At 37.5% G+C, this 22536-nt stretch overlaps 4 protein-coding genes and 1 pseudogene across 5 annotated transcripts; 3 read left to right on the forward strand and 2 right to left on the reverse strand.

The window, feature by feature from the left end:
• The window catches only part of LOC140981103 (G-type lectin S-receptor-like serine/threonine-protein kinase At1g11300), a 7922-nt pseudogene extending 5372 nt beyond the window's left edge, over positions 1-2550 (forward strand).
• Positions 2551-3182: 632 nt separating this feature from the next.
• LOC140981292 (G-type lectin S-receptor-like serine/threonine-protein kinase At1g11300) lies at positions 3183-6505 on the forward strand. Its single transcript, XM_073447653.1, has 7 exons — positions 3183-4559; positions 4768-4875; positions 4961-5166; positions 5245-5452; positions 5543-5780; positions 5868-6018; positions 6115-6505. The coding sequence occupies exons 1-7, from the start codon at positions 3269-3271 to the stop codon at positions 6421-6423; spliced, it is 2511 nt and encodes an 836-aa protein (XP_073303754.1). The 5' UTR covers positions 3183-3268; the 3' UTR covers positions 6424-6505.
• A 2385-nt stretch (positions 6506-8890) lies between these two features.
• On the forward strand, positions 8891-10583 carry LOC140981855 (DAG protein, chloroplastic-like). 2 transcript variants are annotated; one of them, XM_073448344.1, is made up of 5 exons: positions 8891-9302; positions 9608-9705; positions 9798-9863; positions 9953-10136; positions 10341-10583. In XM_073448344.1, exons 1-4 carry the CDS (start codon positions 8968-8970, stop codon positions 10120-10122), a joined length of 669 nt encoding a protein of 222 aa, XP_073304445.1. In that variant the 5' UTR covers positions 8891-8967; the 3' UTR covers positions 10123-10136; positions 10341-10583. The 2 variants fall into 2 exon arrangements, with proteins under 2 accessions (XP_073304445.1, XP_073304444.1); XM_073448343.1 differs by having other exon boundaries at positions 9953-10583.
• Positions 10584-12669: 2086 nt separating this feature from the next.
• On the reverse strand, positions 12670-17298 carry LOC140980563 (uncharacterized). The gene is made up of 6 exons (XM_073446454.1): positions 16932-17298; positions 15452-16514; positions 15188-15372; positions 13931-13967; positions 13608-13669; positions 12670-13498 (listed from the first exon to the last, which is right to left on the reverse strand). Exons 1-6 carry the CDS (start codon positions 17018-17020, stop codon positions 13057-13059), a joined length of 1878 nt encoding a protein of 625 aa, XP_073302555.1. The 5' UTR covers positions 17021-17298; the 3' UTR covers positions 12670-13056.
• Positions 17299-18249: 951 nt separating this feature from the next.
• Positions 18250-21944, reverse strand: LOC140980151 (uncharacterized). Its single transcript, XM_073445848.1, has 3 exons — positions 21075-21944; positions 19759-20394; positions 18250-19198 (listed from the first exon to the last, which is right to left on the reverse strand). The coding sequence occupies exons 2-3, from the start codon at positions 20378-20380 to the stop codon at positions 18567-18569; spliced, it is 1254 nt and encodes a 417-aa protein (XP_073301949.1). The 5' UTR covers positions 20381-20394; positions 21075-21944; the 3' UTR covers positions 18250-18566.
• Positions 21945-22536: the final 592 nt, after the last annotated feature.

Genomic DNA, 22536 nt, shown 5'->3' on the forward strand with positions numbered 1-22536 from the left:
CGGAGCCCCGAGCCAGGTTTGAGAACCCTGGGCTTATAAATAACCAAGGTGCGGAGCCTTGGGCCGGGGAACATGTCCCGGGACTTGGGAATGGTCGAGGTGCGGAGCCCCGAGCCAGGTTTGAGAACCCTGGGCTTATAAATAACCAAGGTGCGGAGCCTTGGGCCGGGGAACATGTCCCGAGACTTGGGAATGGTCGAGGTGCGGAGCCCCGAGCCAGGGTGCGGAGCCCTGGACTTAATAGATGACCGAGGTACGGGTCCCTGGACTTATGATAATGTGCCGGGGCCTCATATCTCCCGGACTTTCGATAACGTGCCGGGGCCTCGTGTCTCCCGGGCTTTCGATAAGGTGCCGGGGCCTCGTGTCTCCCGGGCTTTAATTTTCTGCTTCTCCTGCTATATTAGTTTTATTAAAAGCCAAATCATTAACCTGGAAATACTGAATCTGAATTCATTTCCGATAGAGTGAAACTTCTCTGGTTGAGCTAAATTAGGTGACTAATATAGTTGTATGCTGCTGAGTGCATAGCAAATGCTCTTCATGCCAATCCGAGATAGCTGCTGAGCTTTGAGCCCATATGAAATCCACAGATAAGATCTGAATACCGAGCTGGTCGGGCTTGTATGTTTGCCAAGCAGAGTTGGGCTTATTTTTGAATGGAAACCATATCTACGTCTTGAGCTCAAATTCCCACAGACGGCGCCAATGATGTGACTTCGTTGAAATGGATGAGCCGGGTAAGGAGCTCCAACGGGTCAAATCAATAATTTATAGTTTTTAGGGAATTTTGAGTGAAGATAATGGCTTCAATAGCACCTGCAAACAATGAAATGAACTCGTGAATGGGCGTCGGAGGGGTGTCCTGGCCACTCCGACGCTTAAGTCAGTGAATGACTCAACAAACGACCAATGTAACCAAGTGATGGTTGTGATATCGGTGTAAGAGTGTAGACAATAAAATGAATTCCCCTTTTAAATGTAAAGGGAGAACCTGATATTTATAGTAGCGGATGCATTGATTACCTCGGTCTGCGTGCTACCTACTAATTATAGTAGGGCGGCTACATTCTGACATGTCAAATCATACACTAGTCACATCCCGCCTGTCTGACTTTGTCAACCACTTGGATTATTGTCAGAGATAGGACGGTCGCCCACATCCAATTCTGCTAGTGTACTCGAGTGCGGTGCTCATATTGAGGTGGCCCGGTTAGAATGCTTACCGGGTGTCTGGTTGCCCGGGGAGTAGAGCCCGGGTTTGCACCTGCCCGGCTTCAGAAGAATCCATCCTGCAGATTGACCCTGATTTGGGAATCCATCTGATATCCCGGGTCATCCATGACCCGGACTCTTACAGGGGTATCATCACGTGTATTTCTCTGCTTTGAAATTATCGTGATCTTTGGATAACTTGTCTTAGATTCGCAAAAACAAGCATTTCTTGATTGGAGACAACGAGTTATCATTATTGAGGGGATTTGTCGCGGCCTTCTTTACCTTCACAGAGACTCGAGGTTAAGAATTATTCATAGAGATCTGAAGGCTAGTAACATCTTGCTGGATGAAGACCTGAACCCAAAAATATCAGATTTGGTACCGCAAGAATTTTTGGAGGCAAAGAAGATCAAGAAAATACAACAAGGGTTATCGGAACATTGTGAGAACTTATACTTCAATTTAGGTGTAGGTAAATTATTTATGTTGCATTACTTAAATGGGATTCATCTTCTGCAGCGGCTACATGGCTCCTGAATATGCATTGCGAGGACGATTCTCAGAGAAAACAGATGTGTACAGCTTTGGGGTCCTGTTATTAGAGATCGTGAGTGGAAGTAAGAATAGCAGCTTTTATCATGAAGAACAAGAACTCAGCCTAATATCATATGTAAGCTATTCATAGATTTTGGGACTGTTCCAAGGAAAAAAATGTTTACCATTGAATTTTGATCTTATAGAGTCAAAGTTCATCCTCTTGATCATTGTGTATATATTTGTAGGCATGGAAATTGTGGAATGAAGAAGATATGTCAAGTTTCATGCACCCTGAATGTCCTGATCCACGAGTGAGGAAGGAGATTTTGAGATACACACAAGTAGGTCTTTTATGTGTTCAAGAAACAGCAAAAGACAGGCCCAACATTTCTACTGTTCTATCGATGCTTAGTAATGAAATTGTAGAGCTCCCTCGTCCTAATCACCCGGCTTTTACTGTGAATAGAAGCACTGCAGGAACAGAATCAACTGATAGGTTTGCAAGCAAAAGTTCTTCAAATGCTGTCACTTTGACAGTTATTGAAGGCCGTTAGGATTTCGAACTCCTGAAGTAAATCAACAAATGGCAAGTTAAACCTGATCATCTCGTGTAAAAAGTGCACAGCACTAATGCTATGTTTTCAGTCACATCAGAGGATCCAAATCCATATTCCTTCGTGTTTCTTTTTCCGCCTAAGTGAGGCTTTGTTGGTCATATTTCCGCCATCCCCCGAAAAATATCGAGGAATAAAATGCATGTTCGGTTTTGTATTTATAAAAATTTGAAAAACAGTATCTTGTGTTAGAATGCTCTATGAATTATCTACTAAATCGTAGCATGGCTCGAAACATAACGCTGTTTTGACAAGTTTTTTTTTTTCAAAAACGGTTTCAGTGTTTTATTTTTTAAAATATATTAATAACAAATAAGAAAAAAAAAAGCAATAAAAAGAAAAAATCTTTTATAAATTTTTTTGAAAAAAACAATTAAAAGAGTTTTATAAAATAGTTATTCAAACACCTTCTAAATTATTTTTAACTAAAAAATTGTTTTTCTAAATAGTTGTATAAACATTTTTTTTCATTATAAAAACATTTTTTTAAATAGTTGTTCAAATAAATATTTATCTTTGAAACAATTTTTAGAAATCTTTTTAAAAAAAATTTCAAATTTATTTTTTTTAAACGATTCATAAATATTTGTCTAATCTCCAGATAAAAATGCATAAATTATAAGGTGTGCGTTCTGTGTTTTGAGATTCATATCCACTCAACTTACAAACCGTCACCTCAAATCAAGTTGCATCACGGGGAAAATTGTTTAATTTCAGGGATTTGTTGTCCATTTCAAGAAATATTTAATGTATGACGTATTTGAACCACCAGATTAATATTTCTTAACAAAATGATAGTCAAATATGGCAACCAAATTGGACTCTTTGTGAGAAGATTATGAGAAAATTGACAATTTAACATACCAATTTCCAAGCAGCAAAAATAATTGATTTGATTCATGGGTTCCGACAAAGAAACAAGCACAAATTATACGCCTAGAGTTTTTTCTCTTTTATGTTCATGTTTCTTAATAGGATTTACTGCTGCAGAAGACACGTTAAGGTTCAATGAATCCCTTCGAGACTGGGAGACTTTGGTCTCCAGCGGGGGGAAATTCAAACTTGGTTTTTTCAGCCCATCAAATAGTAGTTACAGATATGTTGGAATTATGTACAATATCCCAGTGATGACTGTGATATGGGTAGCCAACAGAGAGAATCCTCTGAATAATCCGAATGGGTCGGTACAGATTTCGGGAGATGGTAATCTTGTGATCTTAGACGAAGAAAAGGAGATAGTTTGGTCATCTAATGCTTCAAGTCCTGTTGCAAATTCGAGTGCCCAGCTCTTGGACACAGGGAATCTGGTTTTACAAGATAGTTTGAACCTTGGAGTCAAGTGGCAGAGTTTTGAACATGCTTCAGATTCTTGGCTACCAAAAATGAAATTCTCGACTGATTCAAGTATGAATGAGAAGATTGTGCTGACATCATGGAAAAGTCCTTCTGATCCAGCACTTGGAAGATTTACCTCTACCGTGGAACCTCTAGAGATTCCACAGTTATTTGTCTGGAATGGACCGTATCCTTTTTGGCGCAGTGGTCCATGGAATGGTCGTATCTTTACCGGAATACCTAGGGCAGATGCCTATTATCAGAATGAAATTGATGTTGTCAATCATAATCCTGAAAGTGCTTATCTTACCTTCTCCTATACAAATGTATCTATTTTACTGTATTTTGCTTTGAACGCATCAGGGGTTTTACAACAAAAGGCGTGGGCCAATGGTTACCGAGATTGGGCGGTTATATGGTCGTCTATAGATACCCAATGTGATCTCTATGGAAAGTGCGGGCCTTTTGGAATCTGTGATGTTCGGCGCACTCCAATGTGCTCTTGTTTGCGGGGGTTTGAGCCAAAAAGCCACGAGGAATGGAATGCAGCTAATTGGACTAGTGGCTGCACAAGAAAAACTCCCCTTCAGTGCGAGAAGAACAGTTCCATTGGTGACATGGGAAAGGAAGATGGGTTTCTGATGCTGAAGACTGTGAAATTACCCATAAATTTTAAGTCGTTTTTGGCTTCGGAAGAGGACTGTAGAAACCAGTGCTCGAATGATTGCTCATGCATAGCTTATGCGTTTGTTTCTGGTATTGGCTGTTTGCGGTGGACTGGAAGCTTAATTGATATGCAGAATCTCCCCAGTGGTGATACAGATCTATACATCCGCTTGGCAAATTCAGAGCTAGGTATAGCATTTTGCAATTTTGCCAGAAGTTCTTCTCTGTCCCTGTTGCTAATCAAGAATATGATATATCTGCTTGAAAATTTGGTCATTATTAGTCTTGAAACCCACATTTTTGTTCTTTTATGAAATCTAGAGCTCATAGGATTTGTCCTTGAACCCAAAGAAAAAAAACCAAAGACTTTATCTTTGTCTCTTACCAAAATTGGCAGGCCACAAGAAAGATATGAAGCCAATTATTGCAGCTATAGCGGTTTTGGGATTCATTACTGTTCTTGTGTGCACGTACTTTCTGTGCAAGAGATTGTTTAAGTATACAGGTAATGATTCCATTTTCCAAAAATCGAAACGCTAAATGGTAATATGTTGTGCTTGTTCTGGTCGTTCTAAAAATTTTCTCAGCAGGAAGTAAGCGGAATCATGGGCTGTTAATATCGAGCAATGTTGAAGCAGATGAAGGATATTCAGATGGAAGCATGCTCAGATGTGATGTGCTTGGCATAAGACTGGAAAATTTGACATTATTCAAATTTGAGGTGCTCTCAACAGCAACGGACCACTTTCACTCAATCAATAAGCTTGGACAGGGCGGATTTGGTCCAGTTTACAAAGTATCAGCTACATATACTCAAGTCTTCTGATTTCTCAGCTTTATAACTCTCTCAAATTGTTTTGATAGCCATGTGCAGGGGAAGTTACCAAGTGGAGAAGTTGCCATCAAAAGGCTTGTGAGATCCTCAAATCAGGGGTTGGAGGAGTTCGTGACTGAGGTTGAGGTTATATCTAAGCTCCAGCACCGAAATCTTGTTAGAATTCTTGGTTGCTGTGTGGAATGTGAAGAAAAAATGCTGGTATATGAATACATGCCCAATGGAAGCTTGGATGGTTATATCTTTGGTTAGTAAATCAAGGTCAATTTAAAGTTTCTCTAAAGATCTATTTCATCACAAATGATTTTTCATAAAACTGAGGGATAAGCCTTTTCAGATTTGCATAAGCAAGCACTTCTTGATTGGGAACGTCGTGTTATCATTATTGAGGGGATTTGTCGAGGCATTATTTACCTTCACAGAGACTCGAGGTTAAGAATCATTCATAGAGATCTGAAGGCTGGTAATATCTTGTTGGATGAAGAGCTGAACCCGAAAATTTCAGATTTTGGTACTGCAAGGACTTTTGGAGGCAAAGACCTTCAAGCAAACACGACAAGAGTTGTCGGAACATAGTGAGAGAATTTAAATTTGTTTCACAAGTAGACTTTTTGGCACAAAATTCTTACTCTATTGCCTTATATGGGATTCGTGGTTTGCAGTGGCTACATGGCCCCTGAATATGTATCACAAGGAAGATTCTCAGAAAAAACAGATGTATACAGTTTTGGGGTCCTGTTATTAGAGATTGTGAGTGGAAAGGAAAACAGTAGTTTTCATCTGGAAGCCCAAGAACTTACCCTGATAGCTTTTGTAAGTTATGAGGGGAAAAAAAGATGCGATTTTCGTCGAATAAGTGGTTCATTCTTCTTTGTTTCAAGATCTAACCCACCCTGTGGATGTTTTCAGGCATGGAAGCAATGGCATGAAGGAGATATATCATGTTTAATAGACCCAGCAGTATTTAATCCAGCACTGGAAATGCAGCTAATGAGATATGTACAAGTAGGTCTGTTATGTGTCCAAGAAAAAGCTAAAGATCGGCCCAGTATTTCAACTGTTCTGTCGATGCTAAGTAATGAGATTGCAGTGCTCCCTCGCCCCAAGCAACCAGCATTTACAGCGAATCATAAGCCTCAAGAAACAGAATCATCTGATATTCCGATAAAGAAATCTTCAAAGAAACTCACTCTCACTTTGACAACTCCGTCTTTGTAAATCAGATGGCATCAAAATGAAATGTACGTACAGTTTTAACATGACAATGAGACACTCATGTATTATGTTAGATCCATGTCTATATCCATTTTTTTAAGCTAATTTTAAATCATAAACTAATAAAAAAATAAGAAAAAAATGTTTTTTCACATTTATTTATTCTATCTAATTTTATCTACATGCAAATGGGAAACAGAAAACCAACCGATGCATGGTAATTAATTACATTAATAACAAAATTAACTATTATATTATTGTTGAAAATTATGCTCATTCATTTTAAATTAGACAAATTCTCAAAATGCTCATTCATTTTAAATGCTGAATAATTCTAACATAGGTATCCATGTTCGGTTCACAGATATTAGTCAGCATTTGCTCTCGATATTTCAAAACTTTATCAATATTTCCACGAGCAAGAAAATTGAATATCATTGCATTGTATATTGCAGTACTTGGCTTATCCCCTTTCTCCTCCTAGAAATCGAAAATCTTAACAGCGTCATCAACTCAACCAGCTCTCCCCAAACTCTCCATGAGATAACTATATGTCACACAACCGGGTTGCACTCCATCACCCGCCATAGCTTTTAAACACTTTTCGACTTCATTAACCCGACCCAAACTCGACCATCCACCAATGATTATATAATATATAGTGCTACAACATTGCACCTTCTCCATCATTTTAGTGAACAAAGACCATGCAATACCCATATAGGACCGTTCACACAAACAACGAAGGGGTAGCATTCAATGTTTCCTCGTCACATTTTAGTCCATAGTTCTCCAATTCTTTGAAAAACTCAATAGCTTTGGAAACATGGTGAGCTCGAATATAGCTATCCATAACTATATTAAGAGTTTCAGAATCAGTAATCAGCTTTTTAATGATCATTTCATTTAACATTTCCAACATATGCACAAATAATTTCCTCCTCCCTAAAGCTTTGAGAATAACATTGTAAATGTTTTTATAGGTAATCCTTAATGAGAACAAAGATCAGGTCACAATTTGCTCTCTCTTTATTATTTAAAAAAAACACTAAACCTATAAAATTTTACCGTGATACTAGCGGGGTCATGAACCAACAACTCCAAAAACTAGACTATTAGATATATAACCTTCTTTCTCATTTTCTTTTGATTTTTGACCTTCTTTAACTTAATCTTTGATAATTAACCTTCAATTAGAAATCTAATCCTAATTTTTCCAAATTTGCCCTGGCCTTCTAAAGCCCAACTAACCTAACCCAAAATCCTAATTTTTTCCTCCTTCCCACCACACTCCATCAATCGTGCTTCAGTATCTTCCTACAATATTTAATCATTCTCCTCTGTATTCAAAAAAGTTTGTTATCAAAATCCTTCTCTATAATTTATACTCTAAATCATGTTCATCTTTTTTTTTTCTACTTCTTGTTTCCGCAGCATCGACGCCTCGCTTTTATGTCTCTACTATGTATTGTTTTTGGCAATCTATTTTCCAGCCATTCTTTTATTCATTAATCACATGAAACGGAAACATAAGTTTTTTAAAAAAAGAGATTAAACATTCATAAATGATAATGCATGGATTTAGGAATTTGGATACAAGAGACAAATTAAAGTAAATAATTGAAATCGATATAATTCCCTTTAAATGAATAATTCTTAACACATGCATACATGGGTAGACTCAATTTTGGTAATGATGTTAAAGTTCGTAAAGGCATAACAAAGATATAATAAAGATAATATTTTTATTTTTGGATGTTGCTGGTTATTTTTAGGATTTTTGTCATATTTTTTTGATTGGAGAAATATATTTATTATAACTGAGTCTCAAACTCGAAACCTAGTCTCCAACTTGGGGATGGTAAGTTTTGATATAGATTATTGTTTACTGATGAATTCTAAATATTATGATGCTGTAAGTATTGACATTGTCCTTTTATTTGAAATGCATGGTCCACGCTAAGAAATATTGAATGCATAACTCAAGTCGAGACATTTTGTTTTGTGTATATTTTTTCAAAGTAATTAAATAAATTAATAATCAGTTCTTCATTGAAAAAAGAAAGAAACAGACCTCACGTCTGTAATAAAGAAGAAAATGTACATATTAGTCTACAACGTTGTGTTATTGGTGAATGGTTGGGAAGGCTGCAGTGTCAGAGAAAGTTGGAAATTTTGTTTCTACAAAAATTATATTTGTTGACAATTTATGATTTAGATGAATTTGGAGATATATGGTTAAAGAAAAGTTGTTTTAAAAGGGTAAAATAGTAAAACATAAATGAATTAAAATGAGGAGGTTATATTTCAAATCAAGAGTAAAATAGAGGTTAATTAATTAAATCTTCCCGGATTGGATTTATATATATGACAAAACCTAGGGATATTTGGGAAAATAAACCTGGTCAAGTTCACTACATGCGGAGGTTATTTTTTTGAAAAAATGTTTACCAGTGTTACAAAACAGAACAACCCACAAAACCTATCCTTCGGGGAAAAAATCTTCTAGCAAAGCTTAGCTTATCATCTTCCTCGGGCAGATCGGCTATGGCGACTCTAAGCCTAGGTGTACTCCCTAAAACCCCAGATCAGTTCCCCAAAACCCTTATCTCTCTTTGTCCACTTCCTTCTACATCTGTATCATTCCTCTCGTCTACTCGGATAACGTCAAGAACCGCTTATTTTCCCGCTTTAAGAGCACTTGCTGATGGCGAATACTCTTCCAGGCGAGGCAGCAGCAATGCGGAAAGGGAGACGATTATGTTACCTGGCTGCGACTATAATCATTGGCTCATTGTCTTGGAGTTTCCCAAAGACCCTGCTCCCACCAGAGAGCAAATGATTGAAACTTACCTCAATACTCTTGCTACGGTTCTTGAGAGGTATCATCGTCTTGTTTGCTTTTGATTTTCAACTTCATGGTGCTTTTGTTGACAATTGTGAATGATAAATGTCTGTAATTTGTTTCACCTGTAACTCTGCTCGATAAAGTCATTTGGTGTTTCGAAAGTTGTTTACTTGTTTCTTGATAACCAATTTGTTTTCCAGGCGGTCCTTTTTCTTTCCCTCGTAGATAGATAATTTGACCATCTCTTATGAAGCCTTGCTGAATATGACATTTTTTAAATTACAAAAGGCTTCATATTAGCAATGTCAATTGTCTCACTTTGATTTCGAATTTCGATAGCATGGAAGAAGCCAAGAAGAACATGTATGCATTTAGTACCACTACATACACTGGATTTCAATGCACTGTATCTGAAGAAACATCCGAGAAATTTAAGGGTATGTCTTTTGCTACTGAAAGTCTTACTCTTTCCTTCTTTCCCATTCATAGCAATCTCTGTTTCATCTTTTCAGAGTTTTCTTGTTTGTAGGTTTGCCTGGTGTTTTATGGGTCCTGCCAGATTCTTATATAGATGTTAAAAACAAGGATTATGGAGGTTTGCTGTTTATGAGCGTTATTATGTTTGACGTCTAAATTGGAAACGATTGTATTTAATAGTTTAAATTCTTTTTTTCTTGATTGTAGGTGATAAGTACATCAATGGAGAGATAATTCCATGTCAGTATCCAACTTATCAACCAAAGCAAGCTAGAAGTTCCAAATACAAGAGCAAGGCATATGTCAGGCAGAGAGATGGCCCCCCTTCTGACCAAAGAAGAACAAGACAGGGAGCGACTCCTGAATCCGCCTCTTGATTTGTCATCACTAGGTTGAAGTTTCTTTACAGAAATCGGCTATATCAATTACTAATTTAATATATCTGGTTCACGATGAAAGTAAAATAACAAGGCATTCATTGCTTCGTATGTTAAACAGCAGCGTGAAATTCCTTCTGATTTATATCCGTGTTCATGCTAGTAATACTTCGTTGTTTACAGTGATTTTGCTTCCTTACTGTTGTGCTGGCTTGCAGGTGGCATTCAGTTTTGTTGATTTTCTATTTATGAAATGCTAGCATGTTGAATGATGCTTTCAAGTCTCAGATGCCTGGATGTTGATTCAAGATTAATGATCCTCCCCTGTATCCGGGTTGATTCACGGCTTTTAGTAGCAGTTATTTGTCACCATGAGTAGTTTCATAGTGTCTTGTGGATTCAACGAGCTAATGTACGAGTAATCTGGAATCGGTATCATATTGCTTTCATTTCTCATTCTAGTCTTGCTGTCTTATTTTCTTATTACCATCATCTAAACATCACCCTTTTTTTGGGACCCTATCAAAATCAAGCAAGTGAACAGGTAAATGATAAAAGTCGTGGCCCTTAATGATTGCACGGGGGACTTGACTTTTATTAGAAGTTACTTAAGGATTGAGCATTTTGTCACACAATACAAAAACAATAATTGAAAGATAAAAAAGGATAGATTTATAGTTGAGGGGCTGGGGAAAGAATGAGTATGCTCACCTGTATTGCCCCCTACAAATTGCAAAAATTCAGATCTTGAAGCCATGTGATACCCTCTTTGTTGAACACAAATGACCTTAGAAAAACAATGCCGAAGGTCAATTGTCGCCCTCACTGTTTTGGAATTAATAAACTGAAGGAAGAGAGCCACGTGAACTTTGTCCTCAAACTGATCCCTGTTTTCTCCACCGAGCATAGAGTGTCTACATCTTGGTAAAACTCTCTATGGTGGACGTACCAAACGTTTTTCTGGAGTCTACTTCTCTAAAATGTAGTACAAGTGGATAAGAATTAAGAAGCAAGTGACTAATTAAAACATCATCTACCAACTGTGATCCTACCATTTCAGTTGTGAGAAGTTCATCTCTCCCACTGTGATTCTCCTACATTTTCTTTGTAATAATCTGCACTACCATCGGTATGAATCTTGTCCAAATTTTGATGTTCAGAGATCTACTTAAAGTCTTATTTTGATTCTTAATGTCCTTCTATAACAACTATGACGGGAACAGATGATTTCTATTCGACTCCATACCAGTCTTCTGAATACAACATGGTTGCAACTCCATTTCAGGAAATGGCCCTCTTCTTGGTATGGTTTCAACGAGCCCAACGTTGGTGATTATAATTATTTCATCATTCCATCTGTATCTACTTGCATGGCTACGCCTAGACCATAATGATCCAGTACTCGCCTGTTGAAAATCATTTTTCTGATAATGAATATTATAGCGGGTATCTGAATCCATCAGAAATAAGTTGCTCTGTTTACCAGTGCAGTGAGCCTAAGCTGCTGCAGTATGATCTATCACTTTCTTCTGAGAAAGTCCGCAATCGCTTATTCTGTTTCTACACAAGAATTCAACGTACCCGAATTCAAAGCACACACTGACACATTCATATAAACACACACATAAGGACCCCAGCGTTGCATGAACTTATGCAGTCATTTGCTTGTAATATAGTTAATTCATTTCTTTTATAGTTTAATTTACAAAAATATGATAAATTTGTATATATTTATTTAAAGGACCAAAATAGTAAGATATGAATACTTCGCGGAAGCTATAGGTTGACAGTCTCCAAGAAGACAATGGTTCTCATTCTGGAAAATAATTGGGAATTCATCAATAAATGAAATATATATGAATCCATACAGTATACGTTAACAGATGATTTTGTGTTTGTAGAAAAGTATATATCATTTGAATATATAATATGTATATTTTTCGATTTCTTGTTTCTTGACCTATTTGATGATTGATAAACATTCCAAATGTTGGTAGAAAAATCTCGTTTTTGGGATCACAAATTTACTCAGACCTAAAGCCTAAAGGATTGATGAAGGCAGAATCAATGGATATATTATATAACTTGTTATTAGTTATAATTTTTATAAATCAACCTAAGCTTATCCAAAAAAAAGACTAATGATCATCTAAAAAGAAGACTTAGTTCCACTGGTTTTTTCGAAAAATCCTTCTGTGTTTGAAATAAATGAGCATTAACTAAACATTGCCAATCTTTTATACATGACGCATAGAAATTTACATCAAATAAAAATAATTAAAACTAAATCGATACGCATTTAGAAGCCAAAATAGTTAAATTTGAATAGGTGAAATGAAATGAATTCGATGTACAATTAAGCTGTGTCGTTTATCTGGTAAATGTTAGTTTTTTGTTTTACCCTTGGTGTGTATGAAGCTCAACAAGCATTTTGAATTCGGCAAGTTGAAATTGACACATGCACGTATAGCCATATTGAATTCATGCAAATGCAACAAGTGTTGGAACATTTAGTACGATTAGTAATTTTTCACAAAAGAGAAACAATAGGATTTAGCCAGAACTATGGCCAACCGCATAAGAAATAAGAGCTGAAAACTAACCCCAAAGTCGAGCTGGACATGATTAAAATTGGCTGAATGAGCAACCGTGAGGGTACAATTGCCACCAATACATTCAGTTCATTAGAACCAAGCCTGCAATAATAATAATATAATCTTACAATCATTTCAAACTAAAAATGATAATTTTTTTTACATCAATTCCTCTTTGGGTGGGGGCTTGTCCTTGTTGCCTGATTTGAGGTGGGGGAACCCAGATTTCAGCAACCAAATTTATATCAATACTGTATGCATTGGATGCAGCTTGCGCTATAAATGCTCAGCGCATGTACGATTTCTCGTTGTTGTAAAGGTCTCCAGATCTCACTGTAATTTAGTAGCCATTTATCTGGGGTCTTGGGGTTGGACCTGTTAATCGAGAAAATGGAATCTGACCAGGACTCTGAAGACCTTTGGACCCAGAAAATCGATCACCAAGGGCTTGATCAGAGACTGATCTTGAAAAGGTCTGGGCAAGCTCAACTGCAGAAGCTGCTTTACCATAGCGAAGAGGGGGAGAGGCTGGCCTTGGTTGTTCCACAGGTTTCCGCCAAGTCTCTGGTGATGGAGGTCTATCCTGCAGCTGCAGATTTCGGTGCTTCTCAATATCTTTGTTATTCTTTCGAATTTCGTTTCGCTTGTTCCTCATCTGTGAATCAATTCTCTCACCACTACTCGGATGATCTCGCCTATCAGTGCGCTTCACATTTTCTGCTTTTTCGCCATAATGAGTGACATAAAAGGATGTATTAGCCATGGGAGCTACTTGCTTGACCCTTCATTATTTCCAAGGAAAAAATGGTTCAATGGTCTTGTTAAAATCATGCGTAAAGCTGTTTCACATACTTGATTGAGAATAGAATGAAAAAAGAACTCAGTCCATACCTTGAGGGAGATTGCACGTGACTGCTTATAGCATCATCATCAATCCCACGCTCCATCAAAATCTGAAACCGTATCAGTGTATATAAGGATGAGAACAATGCGAAAGAAAAGATCAAATCCACAAATGCAACTTAAGAAATAAAAACATCAGTCCATTAAGCGGCATCAGGACAAAGACTAATTGCATCAGAAGACAAGGCATTCGGAACATTTTAAAGGTAGAGGTAAGATACAGAATGGAAAAAAAGAGATTTATGTGACTTGAGCCAGAACATTCTCTGTCACGCACAGTTGCAGGTCAACATAGAAAAGAGAAATATTACCACTTCTCGTGGCCGAGCGCCTCCAAAGACAGTGCCTCTACAAGCAATGACAAAGGTAAGCAGGTTAGGAACAGAAATACATCTCTCTTATGAATTTCCAAAGTGTAACAAGAAAGCAATGGCAAACAGCTCTTCTTTTTTGGCTTTCTTCCCTTTTAAAACAAAACTCATTGTTAAAAAGGAAAGCTTGAACAATGCAACAAACAAACCTCTCATCACAGACAATAAGCAATAAACATAGTTGCATCATATGATGAATAATTTCTTGTAAAAGTTCGCTTGAAATTTCACTTTTTTGAGTTTTTCTACCCAACTGCTCACCCCTTATTTAAAATCCCACATTAACAAATCAAGCCTATAGGGCCAAAAATGGGAGGTCATTATTAATCATGTGCACCAGATGGTTCTGAGTGTTACTATGGTTCAATATTAATATTAAAAAAAATTTGGAAAAAAATACCAGCTGATGTAGTTCCACAAACAGATTAGCCCATTACAGGTGGCAACAACAAAACTAAACCCATTATGGCAAAAAACAGAATCACATGTGAAGTCAAGAAGCATAAGGGTATAAGTTAGGTGCATTATGCCGTCCGTGCTAAGAGCCAGTTGGTTCCACTTTCTGTCAGCTCATATTATTGTCCTTCATGTACTTGAATATTTAACAATTTGCATTTCAACAAGAGATTTCTTATAATCAAGCAGATACCTAGATAAAAGTTCTTCTCATAGTTACTAAAATCCACAAGGCCTACTCATAGGTCCATAGCTCAACAAGGCCCACCCAGATGCCTCAACACAGGCCATTTAGCCAAGGCCCAATCCTTCAATGAAACATGCACTTTAACCATCTAGCCTCAGTCTTAGTGGGATTTAAATGCTCAAGCCGTTTTTTAAGCGCCTCTTAAATGTATGGCTAGTAACTCAAATACAACGCAAAACAATAACCACTTGTTTACAATAATATACCAATGATTAGTTGCTCCATTGTCATACGACATTACAAGGTTTATGTTTGGTTATATGTGATTAAATGATTTTCAAATATAAAAAATTATACCACATTATCCCTCAGAGGCTCCTCAGTCCTCACTAGTAAGGCACATGCTATGCCTTGCAATAAGGATCAACCATACACATGCGCTTTCATCGCACCATGCTTCTAGTAGGTGAGGTGTCTATAAACTAATGCTGTTGGTACAAGACAAGAAACTTACAAAGACAACCCTTAAAAAATAATGTTTTAACTTGACGTACCTTTTTATTTCATTTTTCCCATCTAGTGGTTCGAGATGTAGTGATCGTGGCTTCAAATTCAGTTTGGAGCGCTCTACAGTTTGATCCAGAACCATAGGTTCAGTATTCTCACGTTGTACAGAATATTTAGTGTCATTAACTCCATGATCATCCCCCACTTGAACATAACTTGGCTGCTGAAGCCCCTGCACTCAAAAAAGATTATTGCAGTGCTATATTGACATACATCTGATACAATTCAAACACGTGGCCTCAAACCATTACCTGCTTATAATCAACCTGTGGTTCCAAATACTCTATCGGTTTGGACCTCGGAAGTAATTTGAGTTTTGGTCGCTCTGACGATTCTGAAGGCAAGAATGAATGAAACTCTGAACCGCCTGATTTTCCACTAGCTTGAAGTGAACGGATCCCACTAGAATAAAGTGACGGATTCCTCTCATGTGACTCCATTTGAGTGGTAGGCTTGAACCCCTCATAAGGAGGTCTCTCTTTAACACCGCTATGAATCACATCATCAACAATCAGACTCTTTTCAGCATGCATTGCCAGAGTCATATCGTGATAGTCGGAAGAATTTGCCACGTTTATCCGATCGTAGTTATTTTTCCCGTACATACCGTTGGCTTTGTAAAGCAAATCTGCCCTGGTTTCTGGATTTCCAAGGACTTCGACATCTTTCGGATGAAGAATATGTTCTTTTGAGTTCCACCTACCGGATGAAACCTTCTCCAGAGCACTGGCGTGAGCCAACTTTGTTTCTGCATCAGGAGCAGACCATGCAACAAATATAGGCTCTTTACCAGCAAAAGTCTCCTTTCTTAACCCCCAGGCATTAGGATTGGATCCAGCCACTGTCTTCCTAGCATTATCAGCCACATTAGAATAATTAGACCTAGCACTCACACTACCTGTAAAATTTTGCACGCCCAAGCCCCCGTTAAGCACTTCAATCCGCCTCCCAGCATAAGAGCTAACCATTAAATCACTTGAAAATTGTGAAACTTGAACTGAAGAATTCAAACTACCAGTTCTAATACCAGATACATTATCCATCTTAGGCTCTACCAAACAACTTTCTTGAGCATGAATGTTCACGTCACTGATTGTTCGACGAGGACCTGACGCCCCATCCAGAGGCTTGCGTTCATCCTCATCAAAATTGCGACCAATCTGTGCACTATGACTTAAAAATGGGGTCTTGTCGTCAAGGTTTCGTGCAGAGCCTGCAGATGCCGGACGCAACCTATGATCAGCTGACCTTCCCACAGAATTCCCCCATGGCGCCTGGCGATCAAATCCACCACGATCTGCAGGCCGAACCATACTGTCGAGAAAATAAATAAATCACATCCAAGAAATTACTTTCACCTTCAGAACTACTTAACATACATAACGCATAATTTATATAAATATTAGCTCAAATTAGCGAGAACCCAGCATGTGAGAAATCTCAGGTGAATAGATAGATCTAGATCCAAGATCTTTATCAAACCAAAAAATAAATAAATAAAGCCTCGTTCACAAAATAATCCCAGAATCTTGATGCAGGAATTTATAATATTGATTAAGAATCCCATTCAATTGATCAGCAAACCTACCACAAAGGATCAATCTTGAATAAAAGTAACCATAAGCAGCGATCAGAAACAAATGGGCATTATCAGAGCATCGCGTCAGAACCCAAACGCAAGGTCCAAACACATCTTAGCATTGAAAATAAATGTACAAAATACAGACTCACACGCCAGGTGCAGAGGGGAGAGGTAGATCGGAAGGTATGGAGCCACCATGGAAATCTTTCAGAGTCATCGTTGCCTTCTTCTTCGACATTCTCTTTTACTTTCTCCCTTCCAATCAATCAATCAATTTAAATCTAGAAAAAAATCCCTTGCCAATTAATTAAATAAAATGTTACCAGATTCGAAAATGAACAATATCAAGAAGAGAAAATCTCAATTTCTCGATAACCAATGAAGAAAAATTAACTTCCACTGGTATAAACCCAAAATTAAAAAATTGAGTACCAGTGAAAGAAAGATTGAGAAGAGGCGATTGGAGGGAGAAAAGTGTGAGCGATGGGAAATAATATAGGATAGAATGGTAGAACTCCGCCGAAAACAAATTTTAATAACAAATTAATTTGATGCCCTAATTAATTTTTCTTTTTTTCCTTTTTTTTTGGTTAGTGAAAAACGATTATTTTAGATAATTTTAGGTTTTTAAATTACAATTTAATTTTTTTATTATAACATGAATTATTTAACAATTGACGAAAGTACTAACAGGAGCGGTAAAATTATCAAATTAATTATATTTAATTATTTTACAAAATTTTGCAAATATTTAGTTTTTATTTCAAAAATAAAATAGTGGCTAAAATATTTATATAAATCAAATGATTTACATTATATAAATTAAGTTGTGTATTATACTCCAAGGCATGAAATTATGGTTACAAATATTCTGGTTTTGGGTTTGGTCAAATGCTCGGCCACACGAGCCGAGACTCTATATATATTTTGTTTACTCGAACTCGATCGAGTATTTCATTTTAAGTTTGAGTTCCTCTCATGTATATATTGAGTTGTTTGAGTTCAAAAAGCTCGAAAGTCTGAATTCTAGCATATACATCTTAAGCCCGAGCTTGGGTTTGTTTAAGTATTGAAAAAAATATCTCTTATTTTTCAAACTTATATTTCTGCTTGAGTTTGCACTTTCTTGGATGATTTGATTTCTTTTGATTGCGCGAATGGAATCTAGCTTGTAACCGGTTGAATTTGTGAGACACGTGATTGATAAGTTTTCAGATTATTATCATTAAAGATTCTGAATCATCATTCGTAGAACTTCTACTGAAGGAGAAAGGCCTGAATGCCACTGAGAAATGGTTCATGAAGCAACTGCAAGAAAATCCGAGCATTTATTTGCAGGATAAATTCTCTGCTTTTGATCTGATGATAATTTACCACTTTATGACTATTTAATGAAATTAGATGCCATTTGCGTTAATAAGGTTTACCATTGAGTCACCTACATTTCAGATACAAAGGGAACCGATACTGCTTGCAAGGAACGAAGATACCACAAACTTGACCAATATTGTTATAAATAAAACACAACATATTAATTACTTGTGATTCCAAATTTATCACAACCTTTGCATCCTTTTTTTAGGGAAAAAGAGAAGAAGAGAGTTGTAAACCTGAGGTTTCAACTGTGGTAAAAATGTATGGTAACAAAGTTCAAAAATCTACACATGATCCAGGAGAAGGTTAAAAGAATTTATGTTACCGAACTCTAAGGATCGTATGATGTAATAATGCAGCGTCGGATTCATCTGTGGAGTGAGTGTCTCTGTTCATTCCCTATATCGCCTCTAATGCTTGTAAATCACCACAAAGCAAGGAAGCAGAGCTCTGGGGCTGAGCAAATAGAGTTCTTCAATATTCGAGTGAAGTCCTACTTTTCCAGCCAACGAATCAAAACCTGATTGGCCTGCAATCTCTTCTACATTTTCCAGAGGCCTGTGCACTCTTCCTGCTATGACTCTGCACACTATAAGTGCTTTCTTCATGGATGGGATGCTTTCTTCGTCGATTTGGATTGACTGGAATGCTCGACTGCTGGTCGAGGATGTGAATACACCAATGCTGTTGCTACTTGATTCTTTCTTGGTCGAAAACCCGTGTCTCAAAATCTGGCATACAATGCATGTGTCTGATGAGCAGAGGGCGGCGGCACCTTTCATGCCTAATGAGCATTCGAGGGTGGAGCCATGGAATCGTAGAAGCTCATTTCCATCAGCCATGCAGCGTGGATGCTTCTTGGGTAATTTGTTGGCTTTGATTTTCACCAGCTCGCGGTATTCCTCGAACTGTGCTATTGCATTCTGCATGTTGTGGACTTTCAAGATTCTTTCGATGCCTCTGGAGGAGTTTTCCGGCTTGTTGCCTCCACAGATTATTTCCACAATTTTTCTTGAGGAGTCTCCTCGAACTAGTTCAGTAACTAAAACAGAAATGTTCAAAGAAATTAAGTTGTCTAGTGGGAAGCTGGAATTAAGATGATGATGTATATTGAGATGGTGCCTACATAATTCAATTGAGACAAGCATCAGGCACTGAAAAGCCACGATCACTAGAGGTGACGGTTCCATCATTGAACAAACCGAAAAATTACATGCATGAAAAAGTTCATGTTCATTAACTGAAGTAAAACCGAACTAACTGATACTTTTAGTAGTTCCAGCTGATTTACAGAAATAAAGAAACCAAATTACCAAACTAATCCGGCCTAGCTGGTTGGTTCGATTGTGTCAAAACTTTTGCGTGCTGGTGCTATTATGATGGATGGTGAAACGAGAAGAAAAAGCCACCAAATACCATAATAGCTTAGTTAATATATACTTTGATGACGAAACATGTAAAAATTGCATTAAAAAAAACAAGTGCTTCATACGCAAGGCTAAAGCGATGAACCTTTAGTATCAAAATCTAAATAAGAACACGCAGAAAAAACTTGAAAATTAACGAAAACTTACGGCTAAAAATCAAAACTTAACATCTTACCGGCATGTTTGGAGAGGTGATGCTCCTCCACAGCTTCCCACTTGACAAATTGTTCACCACATTTATGACAAAACAATTGAAAATCTCCCCCTAAAGAACATCTTGGCCTTGTGACGACTGCATCGAATCCAGAACCCCTCCTGGAAAGGCTACTACACGTCCTCCTGACTGGGATCCCGAAGCCACCTGGTTTCCTTCCCGTGCCGTGGTGCACCCGTCCAGGGACCGGAGTTCCAGGCTTCACTATTCCAACAAAATCCGAAACATCATCGGCTACGCCACCACCACTCCGTCCTTGAAAATCGTAACCCGTATTACTAATCTTGAGTTCACAAGTTGAATTATCGAGCACAACTTCATGAGTTATCGGATTCAGGAGTTCACTGCTGCCGATGGATCTTGGGCTGCACACTGTTGGCTTTTCTGTATGCCTCTTGCTTCCATGAATCACCATGTCTTTTAGATTTGCAATAGACCTGGAACAACCCGAACGGTTGCCACGGTTTTTCTTGGTCACAATCTTGCGCAGATTTTGGCTTCCATTACCCTCTGGATCATGTACGTTTTTGGGCTCTGATTTGCAGTGCAGAGACCTCTTTACAGCAAACCAAACAGCAGGCATCCTCAATCTGCTCTCTGTCAAAAATACAAAATTTCAAGAATCAGATTTTTTGGTTTCTTGTTCGGTGAAAAATTACCAATTGAAGATTACATTACTGGTAATTGATATTGAAACGGAAAAGGATTGGCCAAACCATACATGGTCCCCCTTCGCAATTAATTCATTAAATTAAATAATAGACACTGTTTTCTTTTAGTAGACATACTAGTTAACAGAGAGAGACCACCCGGAAAATGGGCCAAAGCCAACACTGTCAAAGCAGACAATTAGTTTCTGATAGTTTGCTTTAGAAATTTTTGTTTCTTTCTAATTCTTCTGGATTTTATTTAAAAATTGTGAAATCCTGGCGTTAATGTAGATGTTATCAATACAAGGCATAAATGTTAGATACATTCATTAATATGACATTCAACTGCTTCTAGTATTTATCTGCCACTGTTCATGTAAGGCATTATAGCTACATGTCCCAGTTCAGATTCCTGCCCATTTATTACTGCTAAACAAAATCAAAAGTTTTGCTATAATGTATCTACGTACACTATTGTTCGTTGGTCTTTCTGACGGTGGTTTTTATGATATCAAGATTGTAGGCTTGTTCGATGGGTCTAAGAAAATGTGAGTGGGAACGAAGTGGAAAGACTAAATATATTTTTGGAGAAAATTTTATATTAATTTTTTTTCAAACTCTATATACATTTGAAAGTTGTCATTTGCGGGAACTAAGCCGTGTTGCTGAATCAAAAAGGTGCAGCAGGGTTATATCCTGGATTTTATTTGAAATGGGATAATGACTCGAATATTTTCGATTGGAGTAGGGCAATCTATTCTGACTCGACTCCTCGATGTTGGGCGTTGCATTGACTCTTCTTATCACCGGAGTTGATGTTAAAGACACAGCCAACAAAACCTGAGGTATATCCTAGCATTGGCCGCGGTCCATAGGAGCATATTTTGTGCTTCCTGCATAGCTGTTAGACAAAATGAAGAAAGAAACCGAACACAACGGATATTGGCAATCTTTACCCCACCTTAAGCCAATTTTGAATATTTTAGCACAAACATAAAACAATTTGTTCCGAAAATGTAAAAATTTGTACCTCAAGCTAATTTAACCATGTACCTGGCAGATGCGAGGATACTTAATATACAGTCAGGAGAGCTGATATGTGCACTTGTGTGCGTATGAATTATGATCTAACAAAAAACACAACAGATACCGGTGAAAGATAACAAACGACATCTAACTATATAATATATATAGGTGGATTGAAATTCGAAATGCTAACTTGGTCGAATCCATCAACAATCTGCATTTGACCTTTTAATCAATTACACTCCCATTTTCTATAAGCTTTATATCATTAAGGGGAATAAATGTTATGATCTACAGGGAAAGATCATATTTATGCATTCCCATATACAATACAAACTACAGCATCCTGCTTCTTGAAAAAATGAAGCTGAAGCAGAAACAATCAAGATTGCAATAACAAGTGCCAGGCAGAAAGTTTAAAAGATAAAAAGATAATCGCGATGAGGTTATTGAGGGGGGGAAAACGTGAACCTAACCCACATTTTTTCATTACATTTATCGTGAGAAACAGAAAAAAATGACATGACGCGCATATATCACCCTATCCGGAGGAATATGCCGATTCTGCATTCGTATAGTCCAGTTCAACAACTTCAAAGAAAAAGAACCCGACCGCAACTCCAGTTTTGATAATCCTCGAAAGGATTAAGCATTCAGTAATTAGTATAGCAAGTATTTCCTCAACATCGGACTATGCCTAATACCCATACATAAAATCAGGAAACTATTTATGGATCATAATCATGGCGTACAAGGATAGATATCGTGTTGATGCATTTTCAGTCAAACACACTAGATTAGCTCTCTACCCGGTATAACCAACATTATTATCAAAAAAGGGTAGCTCCATCATCCACATTTCAGTTGAAATTGCATTTGTCCACGCCTTTTTAATAACTGGTTAAGTGTTTTCTTACCAGTAACTGATAGTGTGACATTAAAAGTGTAAAGCACAAAAAATGAATGAAGAAAACTTCACTAGGCTCAGCCCTATTTCTCCACAGAACATTCAAATATTCGCTCTCAGTTTCACTTGCACAAAAGTCCAATTGCCCCAAACCAT

Source organism: Primulina huaijiensis, chromosome 7 (genome assembly GCF_012295235.1).
Source record: "Primulina huaijiensis isolate GDHJ02 chromosome 7, ASM1229523v2, whole genome shotgun sequence".
Lineage (NCBI taxonomy): Eukaryota > Viridiplantae > Streptophyta > Magnoliopsida > Lamiales > Gesneriaceae > Primulina > Primulina huaijiensis.

What these genes read in the sequence shown, in the direction of transcription:
- LOC140981292 (XM_073447653.1), top strand. Translation starts at nt 3,269, where the DNA reads ATGGGTTCCGACAAAGAAACAAGCACAAATTATACGCCTAGAGTTTTT. An exon ending in GAGATTGTTTAAGTATACAG is followed by an intron (nt 4,876 to 4,960) that starts GTAATGATTCCA and finishes TTTTCTCAGCAG; the next exon opens with GAAGTAAGCGGAATCATGGG. An exon ending in ACAAGAGTTGTCGGAACATA is followed by an intron (nt 5,781 to 5,867) that starts GTGAGAGAATTT and finishes CGTGGTTTGCAG; the next exon opens with TGGCTACATGGCCCCTGAAT.
- LOC140981855 (XM_073448343.1), top strand. Translation starts at nt 8,968, where the DNA reads ATGGCGACTCTAAGCCTAGGTGTACTCCCTAAAACCCCAGATCAGTTC. An exon ending in CTTGCTACGGTTCTTGAGAG is followed by an intron (nt 9,303 to 9,607) that starts GTATCATCGTCT and finishes GAATTTCGATAG; the next exon opens with CATGGAAGAAGCCAAGAAGA. An exon ending in AACATCCGAGAAATTTAAGG is followed by an intron (nt 9,706 to 9,797) that starts GTATGTCTTTTG and finishes TCTTGTTTGTAG; the next exon opens with GTTTGCCTGGTGTTTTATGG.
- LOC140980563 (XM_073446454.1), bottom strand. Translation starts at nt 17,020, where the DNA reads ATGTCGAAGAAGAAGGCAACGATGACTCTGAAAGATTTCCATGGTGGC. An exon ending in CTCCCCTCTGCACCTGGCGT is followed by an intron (nt 16,515 to 16,931) that starts GTGAGTCTGTAT and finishes TTTTCTCGACAG; the next exon opens with TATGGTTCGGCCTGCAGATC. An exon ending in CACAGGTTGATTATAAGCAG is followed by an intron (nt 15,373 to 15,451) that starts GTAATGGTTTGA and finishes TTTTGAGTGCAG; the next exon opens with GGGCTTCAGCAGCCAAGTTA.
- LOC140980151 (XM_073445848.1), bottom strand. Translation starts at nt 20,380, where the DNA reads ATGCCTGCTGTTTGGTTTGCTGTAAAGAGGTCTCTGCACTGCAAATCA. An exon ending in TCACCTCTCCAAACATGCCG is followed by an intron (nt 19,199 to 19,758) that starts GTAAGATGTTAA and finishes TTTCTGTTTTAG; the next exon opens with TTACTGAACTAGTTCGAGGA.